Below are 19,954 nucleotides of genomic sequence, written 5' to 3' on the forward strand. Positions count from 1 at the left end.
TCTCTGAGACTGGAGGACAAAAAGGAAAGGCAGGCTTTGTTAATACATATGTCTGTAGCTCTCAAACAGGAAATAAGAAAAGGCAATTTCTTTTTACCCCAATTTTGTCAATGAAGTGATCGTGCATAGCACTTGGCTTGGGGTAAGGGATGAGTGTTGAGTAGAGACTTGATGAAGACACGTTAAAGATACTGAGAAATAACCAAGTACAAGTGTAAGAAAAACGAGTGCCCATAAAAGAGAATATTAATCGGCATGGCTGTATGATTTCTACCAGCATGATTCTTGTGTGGGTGTAAAACTGAGCTGGGCAAACTTTCTCTGTAATGAGCCAAATAGTAAACATTGGAGGCTGTGTGGTCCACCTGGTCTCTGTTACAACCACTCAGCTCCGCTTCTGTAGTGTGGAAGCAGCCATGGACAACATGTAAATTTAAAATTACGGCTGTGTTCCAATAACATTTTATCTACAGACATCTACCTAAGGATTCCAGTTCCTTATTCACAGCTCTGCCTGCGACTCAGTGGACCTTTGTTACTGTAACAGTTATAGTCTAAAACTTCGTCTTGCCATACCCTACTCATCCATTCAATAAACACTGTGCACCTGTAAATAATAATAATAATAACAACAACAACAATAATAATAATTTCTATGGTTTCTTTTTTTCTAACTAGATTCAATGACAGATACACTAGGGCTGCTTAACCCCCGTTGCTCTGCTTTGACTGGTCTTTCTGAAAGCAGTTGTATCTCCTCCAACTCTCTTTGCACATCGTCTCCCTTGCTGATCCCAGCTCCCATAGGTCTAGCTCCCTTCAGTAAGCCCTGCCTCTGCACTCAGAATGTTGCCCTTTCCAGCTTTCTCTTCAGTCCTGGGGATGGTAGCAACTTCTTGTTTTTGCTAATTTTCTCACCATTCCCTGTTAGGTTTTTGGCTCAGCCATCATGTTTCAGTAATTCTTTATATTAAATTCAACATGTTTTAAATACCTAGTGTGACTCTGTTTTCTTAACTGAACCCAGACTGATATAACCAGGGAAAGTATAGTTCAGATGATCAGTCATGAGATTTAAGCTGGACAGGAGCGAGAGAGATTAAGAAGGAATCTGTTGGAGAACACACAGAAATCCTAATAATTATAAACTTCATGGGGTCAAAACAGGTGCCTTTGGAATAAAGAATAAGTAAGTTGTTTTGACAATAGAAGGTTTCAAAAAGAAAGTGAGAGAGTTGAGCTTTTGTTTAAAGAATGATGAAATATAATTTAACATATTTTCTATCAAATTTATTTAAGGAAATTTTAGTTTAAAGTGAGGAAACCAACTCAAGCAGTAAGAACAAACAGGAATAAAATTGCTTATTTGCAAAGTCACTTTTAAATGAACATTAAAATTGTTATTTTCCAGCTTTATCAAATTGCCGTTTAAAACATATTGTAAAGGAAATTGCTACCTGCTCTTATCAGATGTTCTGCAAATATTCAGCATCACTTGGTATATATTAAGTCACTATGCAAAAAAAAGCACTGGATCTCAAACATATTTCTCTTGCCAATTTTTTTTAATTGAAAACAAATTTTGTCTATCAAGATCACTGTGATTATTTTTAATTAACTTTCTTAAGATTTAACAAATTTCCATTTTGGTATAAAACTCATTACAGGGTTATCACTAGATACTGCTAGTCAATTATAAAATAAGAACTGAGGATCTCCTGATTTTCTCATCTTTAAAAAAATTTTTTAGTACATTTATATTTTTATTGAAGTATAGTCAGTTTATAATATTGCATCAATTTCTGGGGCATAATGCTTCAGTCATACATTAACATACATAGATTCATTTTGATATTCTTTAATAGAAGAGTCTAATAAAAATTTTGCTTTTTTGACAGGTCACATAGTAACATTAGTTATTTTGTTAAAAGAATTTCATTTCTGAATTTACTGAAGTGTTTAACAAACTGCATTTTATTTGTTTATCTTCATTGGCCTCTCCAAAGTATCAGACAAAGTAGATGATCTGCTTTTCACTGAGCTTCCAGAATAACACACTGTCCTGGTTTTTTCCCTAATTTTTTAAATCCACTCTCTAGTTCCTTCACTTTTCCCAAACCTATTCTTATTAAAGTGTCCCAACATTCGGTCTTTGGATCTTTTCTCTCCCCATCTGCATTCATTCTCTCATTCTCTACAAGATCTCATTTAGCTCCATGGTTTTACATACCATCTATGTACCTCTCATCATCCCAAAGCACATCTTCACCCCAAGCCTCCCTTCTGAACATCACACTCCTATAACCAGCTGCCTAGTTGGCATTTCTACTTTCATGTCTAATTTATGTCTGAAACTGAACATGTCAAGAAAGAAGCTCCCACACCTGCTGACCCACAGTCCACCCTCCCTCTCTTGATGACAACTCCTTCCTTCCAGTTCCTCAGCCCAAAATCTCAGAGTCATCCTTGGCTCCTCTCTTTTCCTCATATTTCACATATAATCCATCAACATACCCAACTAGCTCTACCTTCAAAATAAATCTAAAGTTTGACCACATCCTACTACCTCATCCAAGGTGAGTCCCCAATGGGAACACACAGTCCATTCATAAGTAACTGTGGTTATGTAAGAATGAAAAAAAAAGTTATCTATAATATATGCACATTGCCAAACAACTACTAAATTTGGACAAAAATACTTATCAAGTTGTTTGTGACAACTTCATGAATAGAACTGGTTAGATATTTCTTTTCGTCTAGAGACACTGGGGTGGGGACAGACACTGTGAGCTCCATGAAACTAAGAAGTTTAGGAACATCTGTTTCATGTGTTTTACCACTTTAGGGCCTTTATATCCTGTTCTCTCTGTCTGGAAAGCTCCTCCTGTATTGCCAACTTCATTACTTCCTTTAAGTCTCTGCTCAAATGTCACCTTTACCACCTCTGACCATCCTATTTAAATGGCAACCTGTCCCCCACCTCCGTCCTTGCATTTCTGATCTTACTAACCTCATTCAATTTTTCCTTCACATTAGACATTGCCTCAAGTAAACTTATAAATTTTTTATGTTTATTGTTATTCTTGCTAGAATACAAGGGGGGGAAATGATTTGTTTTGTTTCCTGACATATTTCAAATGCCTAGAACATGCCTGGCTCACAGTCAGTACTCAATAAATGTAGTGCAAGGAATAGATTTATTTCAAGATCTACAAAAGTGGCCATGCAAAGAGGGAAAGGTAATCGAAAAGATCTATTAACTTCGCATATGCATTCAAAATTTCATGTGCCTTTTGATATTTAGATGGGACAAGAGGGTAATTTCCCTGACTCCCAGTCCAAGGATTCTCATCTACATAACATAAAATGAAATGCATCTTCCCTCAAAAGGGAATCCAAAAGGAAAAAAAAAAAAAATGCTTGTGTTCTATTAGCTTTGTTATCCAGGATGGTGAAGATGATGGAAAAATTGTAGGAAAGATAACAAGATTAAAAACATTAAGTGGGAATAATGCCATTATTATAAAAGTTTTCTTAAGTACAATTATTTACTAGATATACTTATTGATCTTTAATAATGTGCAAGCTGCAGTATTAAAAACTGTATGAAATATAAAGGCCCCAGGCCCCACTCTTAAAAAGTGCATACTGGGAACATAAACAGTTGCTAATATAGATGGGAACATTCTCAGTGCCCTGAGACCAGTACAGACAGAGTGAATGGGGTTAAGAAGAAAGAAGAGAAAAGAAGAATTTGGAAAACTTCAAGGAGAATTTAAGCAAGGCTTTACAAAACATTTAGAATTTAGAAATGCACAGATTGTGGGGTGGGAGGGGGAATGGGTCTTCCAGGCAAAGAAGAGAAGAAATATTTTTAAAGAAATTACAAGATAAAGTAAGTCTTGTTTGGGCAGTTGTGGGTAGATTTATATAACAGTCCCTAACCATAAATATAAATATGTAAATCTGCCTTCATTAATTTGAAGGATTTTGAATCACTTTATAATGTCCAATGTCTTAGTACTTGTACCTGTCTTGGGCTCGTTTGCCCTCACATTCACTCCTTGCCTTCCTCCTGTTCTCTCTGAAATGCAGGACAGACCCCAGAGGGCTGTAACCGCCAGGCTTCTGTCTAGGGTTGGCCATTAGGGGCCCTGGAAGAAAAATAGAGAGTTAAGAGGAGGGGAGAGACTAGAGCATTCTCGCCTCTCTCTCTGCCTCGAGCATTACCTCTGGCAGCCCCTGTGTTTCTTGTGAGGCTTCAGTGTTTCCAGGCCCTGGATGGTTCCAGCTTCCACTAGGTAATCCCATCTCTGTCCCTGCTACTACTACTTCTTCCTTCTGTCCCTCTACAGTTGGTTTCTAAGGAGTTTCCTACTTTTTTCAATTATTTACTTATTATTTTTTTAACTGAAGTATAGTTGATGTCCAATATTGTATAAGTTACAGATGTACAATAATATAGTGATTCACAACTTTTAAAGGTTATACTCCATTTATAGTTATTATTAAATATGAGCTATATTCCCCATGTTGTATAATATGTCCTTGTAGTTTATTTTATACCTAATAGTGTCTACCTGTTACTCCCTTACCCCATCTCACCCCTCCCATTTCCTCTCCCCACTAGTAACCACTAGCTTGTTCTCTGTATCTGTGAGTCCGCTTCCTTTTCATTTTATTCACTAGTTTGTTGTATTTTTTACATTCCACATATAAGTGACATCATACATTGTCTTTCTCTGTCTGACTTACTTCACTTAGCATAATGCCCTCCAAGTTCATCAATGCTGCTGCAAATGGCAAAATTCCATTCCTTTTTATGGCTGAGTAGTATTTCATTGTGTATATGTGTATGTGTGTGTGTATATATATACACACACACACATACACCTATATACATACATACATATATACCTATATACCACATCATCTTTATCCATTCATCTGTTGATGGATACTAAGGTTGTTTCAATATCTGGGCTTTTGTAAATAATGCTTCTGTGAACACTGGGGTACATGTATCTTTTTGAATTAGTGTTTTTGTTTTGTTTTTGTTTTTGTTTTTTCAGATATATAGCCAGAAGTGGAATTGCTGGATCATATTGTAGCTCTATTTTCAGTTTTTTAAGAAACCTCAGTGTTGTTTCACACAGTGGCAGCACCAATTTATATTCCCACCAATGATGTACAAGGGTTCCCTTTTCTCCACATCCTTGCCAATGTTTATTATTTCTTTTCTTTTTGATTATAGCCATTCTGACAGGTGTGAGGTGATAATTCATTGTGGTTCTGATTTGCATTTCCCTGATGATTAGCAATGTTGAGCATCTTATGTGCCTGTTGGCCATCTGCATTTCCTCTTTGGAAACATGTCTATCCAGTTCTCCCACTCATCTTTTAATCAGGTTGTTTGTTTTCTTGATGTTGAGTTGTATGAGCTGTTTTATATATGTTGGACATTAACCCTTCATCAGTCATATCATTTACAAATATTTTCTTCCATTCAGTAGGCTGTATTTTCATTTTGTTGATTATTTCCTTTGCTGTGTGAAAGCTTTTAAGTCTAATTAGGTCCCATTTGTTTATTTTTGCTTTTATTTACTTTTTTTAGGAAACAGATGCAAATAAATATTGCTATAATTTATATTGGAGTTTATTTTTCTATATGGTGTTGGAGAATGTTCTAATTTCATTCGTTTAGAGAAGAGTTAATTCCTATCCTTCTCAAACTACTTGAAAAATTTGCAGAGGAAAGAACACTTCTGAACACATTCTATGAGGCCTGCATCACCCTGATATTAAAACAAGACAAAGACACTACAAAAAATAAAAATCACAAGCCAATGTCACTGATGAATATAGATGCAAAAACCCTCAACAAAATATCAGCAAACCGAATTCAACAATACATTAAAAGGGTCATACACTTTGATCATGTGGGATTTATCTCAGGGATGCAAGGGTTTTTTAATACCTGCAAATCAATCAATGTGATTCACCACGTGAAGACAAAGAGGAGAACACAGCCATTTACAAGCCAAGAAGAGAGTCCTTGGAGGAAATAACCCTGCCAATACCTTAATCTTAGACTCATAACTGTGAGAAAACAAATTTCTGTTGTTTAAGCCACCCAGTCCTTGGCACAGGCAGCCCTAAGCAAACTAACACACTAACTCTTTGTAAATTCTTCATCCCTCTTAATTTTTGAAGTTCAGTTTGTCAACATAGTTCTCTTGAGGGTCTACCTTTTGCAAAATGTAAAGGCAGATTATTTGATGGATCTACTGGTAATTATACAGAGTCAAGAATCACGTTCCCTCATTGAGCCATAAACACATATGCCATATTTAATTTCTTATCAATTGTAATATATGTATTTTTTCAGCTTAATTCACATAATAAGCCTGTGTGTCTATTTATTTCCCATGTAAAACTATGTATGAAATTATGTAGGAGGGTGCCTAATGGCATATATAACCCACTTATTCTGAATTCTAATCAAAATTATTCTACACATAGTATCTGTTGAATGTGTGGTACTTGGTAAGGCATACTGCATCTCGCCACTGAAAAGCCATGCCCCCCTCCCTTACTTGCAAGCAATCTGCTTACACACACACAGGAGAGGGGTACTGGAAAGAGAAAATAATAATAACAGTGGTTAACTTTCATAGTTCTTATTCTGTGGACATACACCCAACTGAAAGAAGAGATTTGGAATATTTGACTTGGGACAGTAGATAGCTAAGATAAAAATGAGAAAGAAAAATTGCAGGACAGAGAAAAACCAGGCACCTCTCACATCCCCAGTAATACTCAGACTTATATTCCCTTTTAACACTTATTACACTTTGCAATCCATTTACCTTTATTTACTCAGTTTTTGTTGGATCCACCATGAACCTCACAAGGACAAGGATTGTGTTTGTTTAGTTCACAGTTGTTTCCCAAAGGTTATCCTAGCAATTATTAAATATTGATACTTGGTAAATATTTCTTAAATGAATGAAGGAAGGAAGGTAAAAGGAGAAGAGCAAAACTACAGACTATTATTCGCATGTGCAAGGCACTACTAAGACTATAAAATGCCTGAAGCAATCTTGTCTCCTTAGGTAGCTTACACTGTAATCAGAGAAAAAAGGTTGCAGGGTATTAGAAAGGAATTGATAGTGCTGAATCAAGAGCCACTGCGTGCCTCCAAAGTTCAGGGGAAAAGAGGAAAGAGTACTTACTGATAGATGCAATTACTGAGGATATGCAGAGATAGCCAACAAAGAGGCAAAAGCAGCCAGTCACAGAAGGACAAATACTGCATGATTCCAGCTGTATGAGTTATCAAATACAATCAAACTCACAGAAGCAAAGAATAGAAAGGTGGTTGCCAGGAACTGCAGGGAGAGGAAAATGGAGAGGTGCTAATCAGCCTGTACAAAATTTCAGTCATTTAAGATGAATAAGTTCTAGAGATCTAAGGAACAACATTGTGCCTAAAGATAACAATACTGTATTACAAACTTAAAAATCTGTTCTGAAGGTAGATAGCATGTTAGGTGTTCTTGCCACAATAAAGACAGAGAGAGAGAAAAGAAAAACACCAGGATTCTTCGTCGACATCAACCTCTGAATGTTTTCCATACTGCAGAACATCAGTTTCTCTAATATGCTATTTCATGTCAAAGCCTGGCTGTCACAGTGAAAGAGCCACACTTTCAACACTCTCTGTGAAACCAGGGGTCCGCAGGAAGTCTACCAGGCACTTCAGTGATGACCACCTGCAAGACCTTCTAGGATATGACTGAATTCCTGGCCTCCATGGGTCTATTAGGCCGTCTGATGAAAAGGAGGAATCTCGTGGCACCCAGGTGCTCTGAAGTGTGTTATTCCTGTCCCCTCAGGCTGAATGGAGTGCCCATCTGCCCTGGTTTTCAACAACTGCAAAGAAGCCCAGCATGCAGGGAATGAAATATCTACTGGGTAAGGGGGACTGTCAATTCTGAAAATGCTTGTCAGTTTGTACAGCTGCCTCTAAGGGTCTGAGGTGATTTTTAATGCGTTGTGGCAAAATATTCCCAACCTAAGTGTAAACATTTGGCAACTTCCTATAGAGTATAATTATCATTCACTATGATGATTTCCTAGTTTTATCTACCTTTTTAGGTAATTATCACAGACATTTTCATTCCTGGTGGCTGTTTTCTAGTAGATTTTCAGTTAATAAAACAATAGAGCAATAAGTATGTCTCCCATTACTGGATAATTTATTACTAATAAACATGTTTCAGTAAATATGTATTAAAATACTAAACATACAATGAGTTAATCATGTGGTTTCCATGTAATATATGTGACCATATAACAGTTCTGACGATAACTTTTGGGAGAACACCAGTAACTCATTTCATCATTTCAAATCGTAATCACTCGGCAAATTCTCTTCATTCTAAACACTACTGCAAGGTAACACATGAAGAGATATATAGCCCTTACTTGGGATTATAAAACATATTTCTCTGCCAGTTTTCATCTCCATAAAATTAAACTTACATGTCTCCCCCAGGCTGAATGAAATTTGGTAAAATGATGGATTCCTGTCTACTGAATAGTTTGTCCAGGTAAGACTTAAATGCTTTGGTAGATTCAGACTATTGGATCAGCCCCAGGACCAACTGAGAATTTAGTAAGTACACTGTTCAACTTTTTGGAAATATATTTTCAGACCATTATAAAAATGAATCCAAGAGCCTTGGAAGAGCCATAAACTGTTTTGATGCCCATGCTAGGATTTCTGTTAGACATTCTAATTGCTCCAGAGGAACCCTAAAATAGTGACCAATTCTACCTGTGCCTCCAATAGGAATGATAACCTCCGAAACAGTGTCTTAAAGTTCATCTGAGACTTTGAGCATAAATGTAGGATGATGCCAATGCCAAAGACATATTCCATTTTCTCTGAAACCTGATAAAACCTGACAGTTGGCTGGAGTGACCAACTATCAATAAAACTGTATTTATTAAGTGCTCTGTTTGCCTAGTATTATTGGTGACCATGACAGAGAAGTGGGGGCTGCTTTCATGAGTCCAGTGGAGATGACATACACTGAACAATTAACTCAAGTGTAGTGACTGCCTGAAAAAGGTAAGTACAAAGTACAAACTAAGGTTAAAGGGTCAGGAAAAGCTTTCCTTAAAGAAGGAAAATGAGCTGACATTACCTTGGAAAAGAAATGATATAGGAGAGAAGGAAGAATGTCCAGAAGATGAACCAGGATATGATCCAAGACTAGTGGAGAAAATTAAGTGGATTCTGTGTCTAGATCATCTAACTGAAATAACAGAAGTGTATCATTTTTAAGAAACATTTCTAAAGAGTTAAAAAAAAAAAAGTAAGTCTCTGTTCATGAGACTTAATGATGACTGGAGTGAGGTGGCAGAGTATACACCAAAGTAAGGAATACATAGTAATGTTCACCTTAGTGATAGAATGTCACATACGTAACAGAGGAAAAGTCCACCACCATCTCACTCCCAACAAAACAGAGCTCTCCCCAAATGCAATCACACCCTAAAGAATGAAAGCTGGCAACCCTAATTCATATATTACCTTCCAGGGTCAATCAGATTTTATAAGTAAATATATACGACTGAAATGACTGCCTCCTTGCACATCATTTCTCTTCCACTGACTTAAAATAAAAATCAAGTTTCACTGAACAACATTTTCTTAAATCTATAAATGTTAGAAAGGGGCAAGTTCCTTTAGAGAGTACCTAAATTGTACCCCTGAGAAAAAAAGAGCCTGGGAAGTAATTTGACTTGCTAAAGATCATAAAGCTAGTTAGAGTCAGAGCTGAAACTAAAATCCTGATTTTTATTCTAGTTTTCCTCACATGATTGCATACAGGTATTCTTAAAATTATCTATATATTGCTGCTCTCTGGCAAATGTGATAATGACTAGATATAGACCAACAATCATAATTGGAGGATAACTCTTGGTCAAGTTATTTATTAGAATTCTAGCATATGATAACTGTAATTTTGTAAATAGTGAGGCTGAGATTTTGATATTGATACTACTACTACTGTGGATTTGAGTCACAAATTTGCAGTGTTAGTGAACAGTGACTTCAAGAAACTAGGCAGCACACAGGTTACAGCAAAAGGTGTGTAAACATGGCTCTAATGATGACTCAGCAGCAATAACCCTCATTTTTCCAAGTTTAGTTTGACCTCCAGCCTCCGCAGGTTCTTTATTTTGTTGACGTAAGTAAATAACATACACATATCAAAAAAGTGCAAGAACCCTTCCCATTAAGTTGCTTTAATGTGTTTGGTCTCTTGTAAAGTATGTGCAGGCATCTCACCCAAAATCCACTAGGACAATACGCAGCAGAACACTTTATTGACTAAAGCCAGATTCAGATGCCCATTAGACTCTCAAGAGCAAGCCACAGACTCTGATTCTCCTCTCAGGCAGAGATCTGCCACAACCAAGCCTTTCACAGAAGGGTTTGCAAGCTCTGGGTCTTGTGCAAGAGACATGATCAAAATAACCTATTTCTCTCCCAGATCTCTTTTTCTCCATCCAGGTAACAAGCAATAGAGGAATATGGTGGATGGTAAGTGGACAGAATCAAATAAGTTATTAATTCCATCTTCAAGAGAGATTCTTTTGCTCACTTAGTCAGCAACAATGAACGACAGCCAGGCTTTAAAATTAAACACTTTCTTCCCCCCAACTCCTACACACACACACACACACACACACACCCCAAGGAAAGATTTAATGTCCGTATATTTTTTTTTAAAAAAAAGGATAGGGGTGGGCAAGACAGAGCATCTTTCATATTCCGCATTTTCAGAGTAAGTATCCAACACGACTTGCCATGATAACTAAATTTATTATTAACTGTGTATTTCATGATGTTAGTGACAATATGTTAATGTGATTTTTCACGTCCTCCTGCAGTGAACAGATGGCTCCTTTTACTTTACTTTCCACATCAAGTGTGATTATTTCTTAGTGCCAAAAGCCACCTGCCGCTCCTCGGTCTCCAGTCTAATTTTTTATGTTGGTAAAACACAGCAGGACTTGTTATCAGTTGGATGGCATCTTAATAAAAGGAGACATGCCAACATATTGACATCATGTTCAAGGGGAAATTTCAGCCCCTTCAAACCCTTAACCCCCTTCCCCTACCCCCTTTCAAAAAGTGAGGGAGAAAAAGGAAAAAAAAAAAAAAAGACGCAAAGACCCCACCAGTTTCAAGATGCTGGATTACAATTGTTGGGCCTAGAGCCAGGATGCTGAATTGGCCTCCCTTTGTTCCTAAACCCAAGCACCTCACTCAGGGCTCTGATCTTTCATCCTGTGTAATGATAATTAGCCATAACATATTCCAAAGTCAAATGTAAGCAGGAATACATTAACATTGAGATCAGTGTCAGGGCAATTTTCACTGGGAAAATGACAAAGAACGCACACATACACACATACACAATCAAAAATTTCAAGATTCAAGCATTCAAGCAAACAATCACTTTCATGGCTGTGAATATTAAACTCATTGGCTTGTCTGTTATGAGTGCTTGCCTAGAATGCCAAGGCCTCCTAATGCGGATGCAGTCACTCCCACAGCCCATGCTTAACAGAGAAAACATGAGCAATAAACCACGGTAGCTTGCTTTAATTTCTCCATTCTTTATTAGAACAAAGAGGGATAGTACGTTAGGTGATTTGTGGTCTACGAAGAGGTCTTCCAGGCGATTGGATGGCATGGCTCTCAACAGCTGGTCCAGCACATTTGGGAACAGCATGTAGAAAAATGCATCACTGTTTTGAAGATTACCAACTGTGATGATACATTGGTCATGACACAATCTAAAAAATGTTAAATTTCCTAGTCACAAACTATATAATTCAATGCCCTTACCATCAGGGTACACACTCTCAAATTCAAGACAAGATATGTATAAATTTGGTGAAATCAAAACTTCTAAAACTGATCCCCACTCATCAGAGATTGAAAAGAGTAACAGCATTCTTCAATGCCTGATATTTCTTGTTAAAAGCCAAGGAGTTAAACCTGCAGTTGGCTTTCTAAGATGTACAAGTTTTATAAAAGGCAGGAAAAAAATTTCCTACAATAATGATTCACAATGAATGGTTTTCTTCAGGAGAACAACTCTAGGTAGATTATGCCACCACAGAATCTCTCAAATTAACATAAATTTGTTATTGACGCCTTTATTCTTTTTAAACTATCCCTCCAAACAAAAGAAACTGTATGAAATAGATCTCTACTAACTGTTTTGCAGCTTTTTATTTGCATTACATTTTCTCAGTATCTTGTTATAAAAATTTGCAAACTATAGAAAAGTTAAAAGAACAACACCATTTTATCCACCACACGGATTCTACAGATTCTACAATTAATATTTTACTATACTAATTTTATCATATAGTTTTTCATTTATCCATCCTTTTATCTATTCATCAATCTACCTTAACATATTAGATTGTAAAATGAACAACCAATAGTGCATTCAACAATCAAAATTAAAATTAACTTGACTTTATGATAATTAAAGTGAGAATCATATATAATGGTGTTCATTAACTCATTCAATAAATATTTCTTGAGTTTCTGCTTAGGGTCAGGCATGGTTCTAAATGCTGAAGGTACAAGATTGAATAATACAGCCAAAATACCTGCCCTCATTGAACTTATAATTTGGTGGGCTTGACAGGAGAAAAATAATAATTAAATGAATGGCTCTCTAAAACAAGATGTGCAAAGGAAGATATGTCAATATACACAAGTAAACTTAGTCAGGATTGTTCTTAGATGTAACAGTAGGAAGAATGTTTTATGCATCGCTATATTATTGCCTAAAATAGAGCCCATGTATATTTGTCAAACTACTGAATTAACAAATTTGCATTTGTGTGGAATATAATACAAATAAAGCAAATTCCTTGTAAAGTATAATGTCTTAAAAAGTAAGGTAGTTTCAATGATTATTTCAGATGTGCTTAAATTAAAATACAGTGAGGCTATTATAGACTAACAATCAAAAGATTTTATGTTTTCAATTTTTTTAATGAAAAAATAGTGGAGTTAGTTTAACCTTAGTTTAAACAAACAAACTTAGTCAGCTTCGGTTAAATCCATCAACAGTTTGTAATTACTCTAAGACAGTTAAATAAATTTGGTCAACTTTTCTTTCTAAACTAAACAGAGACACTTATTATCTGATTATTTAGTGGCTATAACTTATTAACAGTGGATGTAATCTGTAAACCAGTTCTTTATAAACAGAACTAATGACTATATATATGTTATTTGTATTAACGACAAAATGCTTAAAGTATCCCTAGGTTCAAAAACTAATGTGACTGGGAACATTTGTGTGCATATACTAGGGTGGTAGGGGAGAGGGGAAGTAGAAAAAAAACTTTGGGTCAAATCTTTTTCTTGAGTAGATTAATCTATACATAGAATGTTTACTACTGCCAAATACTTGGGAAGAAAAAAAATATTAAAAAAATTTTAAATCTGTTCCATGTAAATTAAAACACAGTATGATATACAGGCATACTGGTAAGTGCTGCCTCTAAATTTTTGCTTAGAAAATCTCTGGCTAAATTTTTAAAATTTAACAAAGATATTATTTGGAAAAACTACCACCTTCTGATGATTTCAATCCCCTACTATTCAAATTAAGTCTGGTTGCTAATTTTGCTTTTCTAACTTCATAAAATTCCTTAAAAGGGCTTACTTAAAAGGAAAATATGATCCAGTTAAAACAGTAAAATAACAATATTATTGTTGATTTTTATGGTACTATCTTGTTCTGTCAGTTTCACTAAGGATAAACGAGCTTCATCCTTGAGATACCTTAAAAATATAGTCTATGGCCTAATGCAGAAAACTGCCATTCACTGAGTGGACATTTCATAAATATTTATTCACCAACTTTACAACCAATCTGAAAATTTAAACTTCTATTCAGTAGATTTCCACTCTTGCAAAGATGGAGTACAGAGATTAGATTTATCCTCATTTGAAACAATTAAAAAATGGACAAAATACATGAAACAGTTCACATAAGTCAAAAAATATGTAACAGTTTACAAGATGCTGGATAGCAGGCAATGAAGAACAGTGATCTCTAAGAGACAAGAGACAAATAGCATGAATACTATGACTTCCCCAGCCTATTGCCATGAGTGAGTTTGAGGCCATGGCCCTGGGAGGGGAAACCCAAGTGGAGCCCAGTGGAAACCCTGTAGTGAGGAGATGAAGCTGAGCATCCAGAGAGACAAAGGCAGCTAGATTCTATAGGCCGTGGTACTAGAAAGGAAAGAGTTGCATAGGAAGAGAACTCAGGAGAGCTTTAGAGTCCCCTTTAAGTATTCAGTTGAATACTGATCAGTGCATATGCGTGAGGAAACTACACGTGGCTGGGAAGAGAAGCAAATGAAAAAACTAAAGATTAACAGTATCCACTATTTACATACAATTGGGAACAGGGACTATTTCCACTAGCTATAAAAATCTCATTTTTCATGGGCCTTGGGTAGAGTACATTGAAGGATTTCATCACAGGTAAGGGGAATAATTAGCCCCAGATTAAAAACCATCTTGTTTCATCTAACAAATCTTAAAGGCAAGACCCAAAAGAATCAAATTGTTTCCATGAAACTTAACTGCATCCCAAAGCAATGCTCAAGGTTTACAGGAACACAAAAATAACCAGCAATCCAATCAGGTAAAATTCACAATGTTTGGCACCTAATCAAAAATTATCAGGCAAGCAGAAAAATACAAGCCATAATAAGGAGAAAATTAATCAGTCAATATTGAACCAGAACTGCCACAGATGTTAGAATTAGCAGAAAATGAAATTAAAAGTTATATTAAGTGTATTCCATTCCGTGTGTTCAAAAAGCTAAATATTTTTAAAAATCCAATGGAACTTCTAGGGATGAAAACTACAATGTACGAGTTGAAAAATACACTAGATAAATTAATAGCAGATTAGACAAAGGAGAAAACATTAGTAAATGAAGATACAGCAATAGAAACTAAAATGAACCACAGAAAAAGAAGATAATTATAATTATAATGAGTAAAGAATCAGTGAACTATGGGATAACTCCAATGTACTTAATTGGAGTCCCTAAAGCAAAGGAGAGAGAGAAAATAAAACATATTTACAGAAATAATGGCTCAAAGCTTTCCAAATTTGATGAAATCCATAAACCCAGAGATCTAAGCAGCTCATTCAGCTCCAAGCACAGAAAAGAAGAAAACTACACCAAGTAATAGCATCATAAAACTGACAAAACCACTGATTAAGAGAAAAAACTTATAAAGACGTCTTATAAGTTTGACAGTGAACTTCACACCTGGAACAACCCAAAAGACGGTGGAGCAAGTTTCAAGGCGCTGATTTTTAAGGAAAAAAAGTAAGAATTCTATACACAGAGAAAACATCTTTAAGTAGTAGATGAAATACTTTTCAGATGTTCAAAAGTTGTAAGAATTCATTTCCAACAGACCCACAGTATCATAAATATTGAGGGAAATCTTACAGGCAGAAAGAACATGGTAAGAAAATATCGATCCTCACAATAGCATGAAGAGTACAAGCAACTCTATTTATGTGAATAAATACGTGATTTTTTTAAAGCTTAAACCGCCTTAAAAGACACTTGAGTGGCTGGAGGCAGAGTCTGGGCCAAAGGAGGGGTGGAGTGAGAAGACGCAGCGCCAGTTAAACAGCAAAGGTTGCCCCAAGTGGCTCCAGGTTCTGCCGCAGTCACTGCGCCTGCGCCTTCTGCTCCAGACGCTCCGACTGACGTCCTGCGCACCCCTCCCCCACCAACACCTCATCACCCGGGAAACGGCACCAGAGAGGCTGAGCTGCCGGACTGGTTTCATGGCAGCTCCGAAGCAGGCAGTTGTGGGGCCGTTGGTGGGGGCAGTGGTCCAGAGTACTAACTCCACTCATTTTCTGGTTTTCAATTCAAAAACAGCGGAACTACTTAGTCACCATCAAGTGGAATTAACACAAGAGTTTCCAAAAGAAGGATGGGTAGAACAAGACCCTAAGGAAATTCTTCAGTCTGTTTATGAATGTATAGAGAAAACATGCCAGAAGCTTCAAGAGCTGAATATTGATAAATCCAACATAAAAGCTATTGGTGTCAGCAATCAGAGGGAAACCACCGTGATCTGGGATAAATTAACTGGGGAGCCGCTCTACAATGCTGTGGCGTGGCTTGATCTAAGAACCCAGTCTACTGTTGAGAATCTTAGTAAAAAAATTCCAGGAAATAATAACTTCGTCAAGTCCAAGACAGGCCTTCCACTTAGCACTTACTTCAGTGCAGTGAAACTTCGGTGGATTCTTGATAATGTGAGAGAAGTTCAAAAAGCTGTTGAAGAAGGTAGAGCTCTTTTCGGTACCATTGATTCATGGCTTATCTGGAGTCTGACGGGAGGAGTTAATGGAGGCGTTCATTGTACAGATGTAACAAATGCAAGTAGGACAATGCTCTTCAACATCCATTCTTTGCAATGGGATAAAGAACTGTGTGACTTTTTTGAAATTCCAATGGACATTCTTCCAAGTGTCTGGAGCTCTTCTGAGATCTATGGCCAAATGAAAACTGGGACCTTAGAAGGTGTGCCAATATCTGGGTGTTTGGGGGACCAGTCCGCTGCATTAGTAGGACAAATGTGCTTCCATGAAGGACAAGCCAAAAACACATATGGAACTGGCTGTTTCTTACTATGTAATACAGGTCGCAAGTGTGTGTTTTCTGAACATGGCCTTCTGACCACAGTGGCTTACAAACTAGGCAAAGACAAGCCAGCATGTTATGCATTGGAAGGTTCTGTTGCTATAGCTGGTGCTGTTATTCGCTGGCTAAGAGACAATCTTGGAATTATAAAGACCTCAGAAGAAAGTGAAAAACTTGCTAAAGAAGTAGGTACTTCTTACGGCTGCTACTTCATCCCAGCCTTTTCGGGGTTATACGCACCTTATTGGGAGCCCAGTGCAAGAGGGATAATCTGTGGTCTCACTCAGTTCACCAATAAAAGCCATATTGCTTTTGCAGCATTAGAAGCTATTTGTTTCCAAACCCGAGAGATTTTGGATGCCATAAACCGTGACTGTGGAATTCCACTCAGTCATTTGCAAGTGGATGGAGGAATGACCAACAACAAAGTTCTTATGCAACTGCAAGCAGACATTCTGCATATTCCAGTAATAAAAGCCTCTATGCCTGAAACATCTGCACTGGGAGCTGCCATGGCAGCAGGGGCTGCAGAAGGGGTGAACGTTTGGAGTCTTAAACCTGAGGATTTGTCAACTGTCATGATGGAACGGTTTGAACCACAGATCAAGGCCACAGAAAGTGAAATTCGTTATTCTACATGGAAGAAAGCCGTGATGAAGTCAATGGGTTGGGTTACAGCTCAGTCTCCTGAAAGTAATGAACCCACTATGTTCTACACTTTGCCCTTGGGTTTTTTTATAGTGAGTAGCATAATAATGTTAATTGGAGCAAGATACATCTCAGGTATACCATAATAACAACCAAGCCTGGATTCCCAAGAAGTGAGCTTTTCACAAAATGAAAAAAATCCAGCAATTCTGTCTCTTAATGTGATGACGCTATCACAGACTCTGATTTTATTTATAAACCAATTGCTGTGTGACTTATGAAAACCCTACAAGTAGACCTGTGGCTAGAAATAAACAAATTACAACAGAAAGCACTCTAGAAACATTTGATGTGTTTTTTTAACATGGGCAGTTAAAGTCGGGTCAGCCACTGGGAGTTAACCCTCTCCACCGTCATGAAATCCTCCTGCTCCACGCCCTCTAAAATGTAGAATATTCATATTCTGCCTGTGGAATTCTTCATCAAACATTTTCTAACACTTACGGACCAGGATTTGGTTTTCTGCTACACACTCTTGATTAAGAGGTGTGACTAACCTGCTAAAACTGAAGGCCATCTTGTTACAGTTGTCATCATTTTTAATGGACCCCAAAGTCCTCCTTTGTACATATTAGGAAAACCACAATACCATCATTGAATGTATAATGGAAACATAATTTTTTTTTTAAAGTAGAAACTTAGTTTTCTCATAGGTTAGATATTTTCCAGGAACATATTTGTCAAGTAAAATTCTTCATACATTTTACATTTTAATTACACTGATTTGCTGTGTAGATCCTATACTGAGAAGGACGTGTTTTCCTTTGTTTTTTTTTCTTTTCATCTTTCCATTTTATGTACTTTACTTGGTATGTCTAACATATATGCTTATATACTTCACACAGAGTAGTCTATTTATAAAGTAAGTTATATGAAGGGTAGTGTTAGCTGGACCACTACATATACAAATATTTTAGGGTAAACATTTATACATATTTTAGAGCAATGAGTATGCATACTATTTATCAGAAGAAACTTTTTTTAAAAAGAGGTGGCATTTAAAGTTTAAGTATAGTTTATGTTGGTAAAAAAAAGTGTGTTATGATTTCAACTAAATTTCTTACACCTTAACGTTTTTATTTAATTGCTTTAGCTGGATATATGCTGGGGGAAAAAAAGGAAAAAGCTGTGGAATACTACAGTAAGCACTATTTTCAAGCAGGAAAAGAGAACTGGTTGCTCAAACAAAACTAATAATATAGTATGGAGTTTAAGCATATGTAAAAGAAAACAAAAATAGCAAAAAAAAAAGTTGAAAGTAGATAAATGGGAGTGTAATATTGTAAGGTTCATATACTATATGGGAAGTGGTATAATATCATTTGAATTACTGCTAATTAAATACTTTAAATACTAAAAAAACAAAACAAAAAGTTAAAATTGATAAGCAAAATGAGGTACATAAGCCAGAACTATAAAAATATCCATTTGATCCAAAAGAAGGCAGGAAACAGATGAAAAAGGAAAAAAAAAAATAGATAGGAGAATGGAAAACAATAGTAGGAAAATATATTTAAACCTAACAACACCAGTAAGCACATTAAATATAAATGGTCTAAATACCTCAAAAGGCAAGATTGTCACATTAGATCAAAAAGACTCAACTATATACTGCCTCCAAGGAACATGTTTCAGAAAAAAAAATAGTCAAAAAGAAAAAGGATTAAAAAAAGATATACCATACTCTTATTAATGGAAAGAAAGCTGAAGTGGCTATGTTAATATCAGAAAGCGAATTTCAGAGCAAAGAATGTTATCAGTGATAGACAAGGTCATTTTGCAATAATAAATTAGCGTCAATTCATTAAAGAAACATAACAATCCTAAATATTTATACAGCTAATAACAGAGCTTCTCCATTCTGCCCTTCGGTTTTTTTTTTATAGTGAGTAGCAAAATATATAAAGTAAAATCTGACAGAACCGAAAGAAAAAGGAGATAAATCTACAATTATACTAAGAGATTTCAACATCTCCTCCACATTTAATAGAATATATAGACTAATAAGATATAGATTTGAACAATACTACCAACTTAACATATAACATACCACCCAACAATAGGAGAATACATATTCTTTTCAAATGCATTATGAAACATTCACCAAAGTAGACCTCATTTAGGCCATCAACCAAGTCTCAATGAATTTAAAAGGATTTCATATAAAGTATGCTGTCTGAGCACTTTAGAATTATAAATCAATAAAAGGTTTCTAGAAATCCCCAAATATTTGGAAAGTAAATAAGTTTTTAAATAATCCATGAGTTGAAGATATAAAAAGAAATAGAAAATATTTGGAATGAAAATACAACATATCAAAATTTGTGAGATACTACAAAAGCAGCACTTAGAAATTTCTGGGATGAAAGGCCTATATTAGAAGAAAGCCAAGGTTTCAACCTCAACTTCTATCCTAAGAAACTGGAAA

At 36.1% G+C, this 19,954-nt stretch overlaps 1 protein-coding gene across 1 annotated transcript; it reads left to right on the plus strand.

Moving 5' to 3' along the window:
• Window positions 1–15,938: 15,938 nt before the first annotated feature.
• On the plus strand, window positions 15,939–17,774 carry GK2 (glycerol kinase 2). Its single transcript, XM_006190359.3, has one exon. The coding sequence runs from the start codon at window positions 15,951–15,953 to the stop codon at window positions 17,610–17,612; it is 1,662 nt and encodes a 553-aa protein (XP_006190421.1). The 5' UTR covers window positions 15,939–15,950; the 3' UTR covers window positions 17,613–17,774.
• The last annotated feature ends 2,180 nt before the right edge of the window (window positions 17,775–19,954 follow it).

The sequence above is a fragment of the Camelus ferus genome, chromosome 2 (assembly GCF_009834535.1).
Source record: "Camelus ferus isolate YT-003-E chromosome 2, BCGSAC_Cfer_1.0, whole genome shotgun sequence".
Classification (NCBI taxonomy): Eukaryota; Metazoa; Chordata; class Mammalia; order Artiodactyla; family Camelidae; genus Camelus; species Camelus ferus.

Bases quoted from the DNA above. Each gene is read 5' to 3' on its own strand.
- GK2 (XM_006190359.3), top strand. From the start codon at position 15,951: ATGGCAGCTCCGAAGCAGGCAGTTGTGGGGCCGTTGGTGGGGGCAGTG.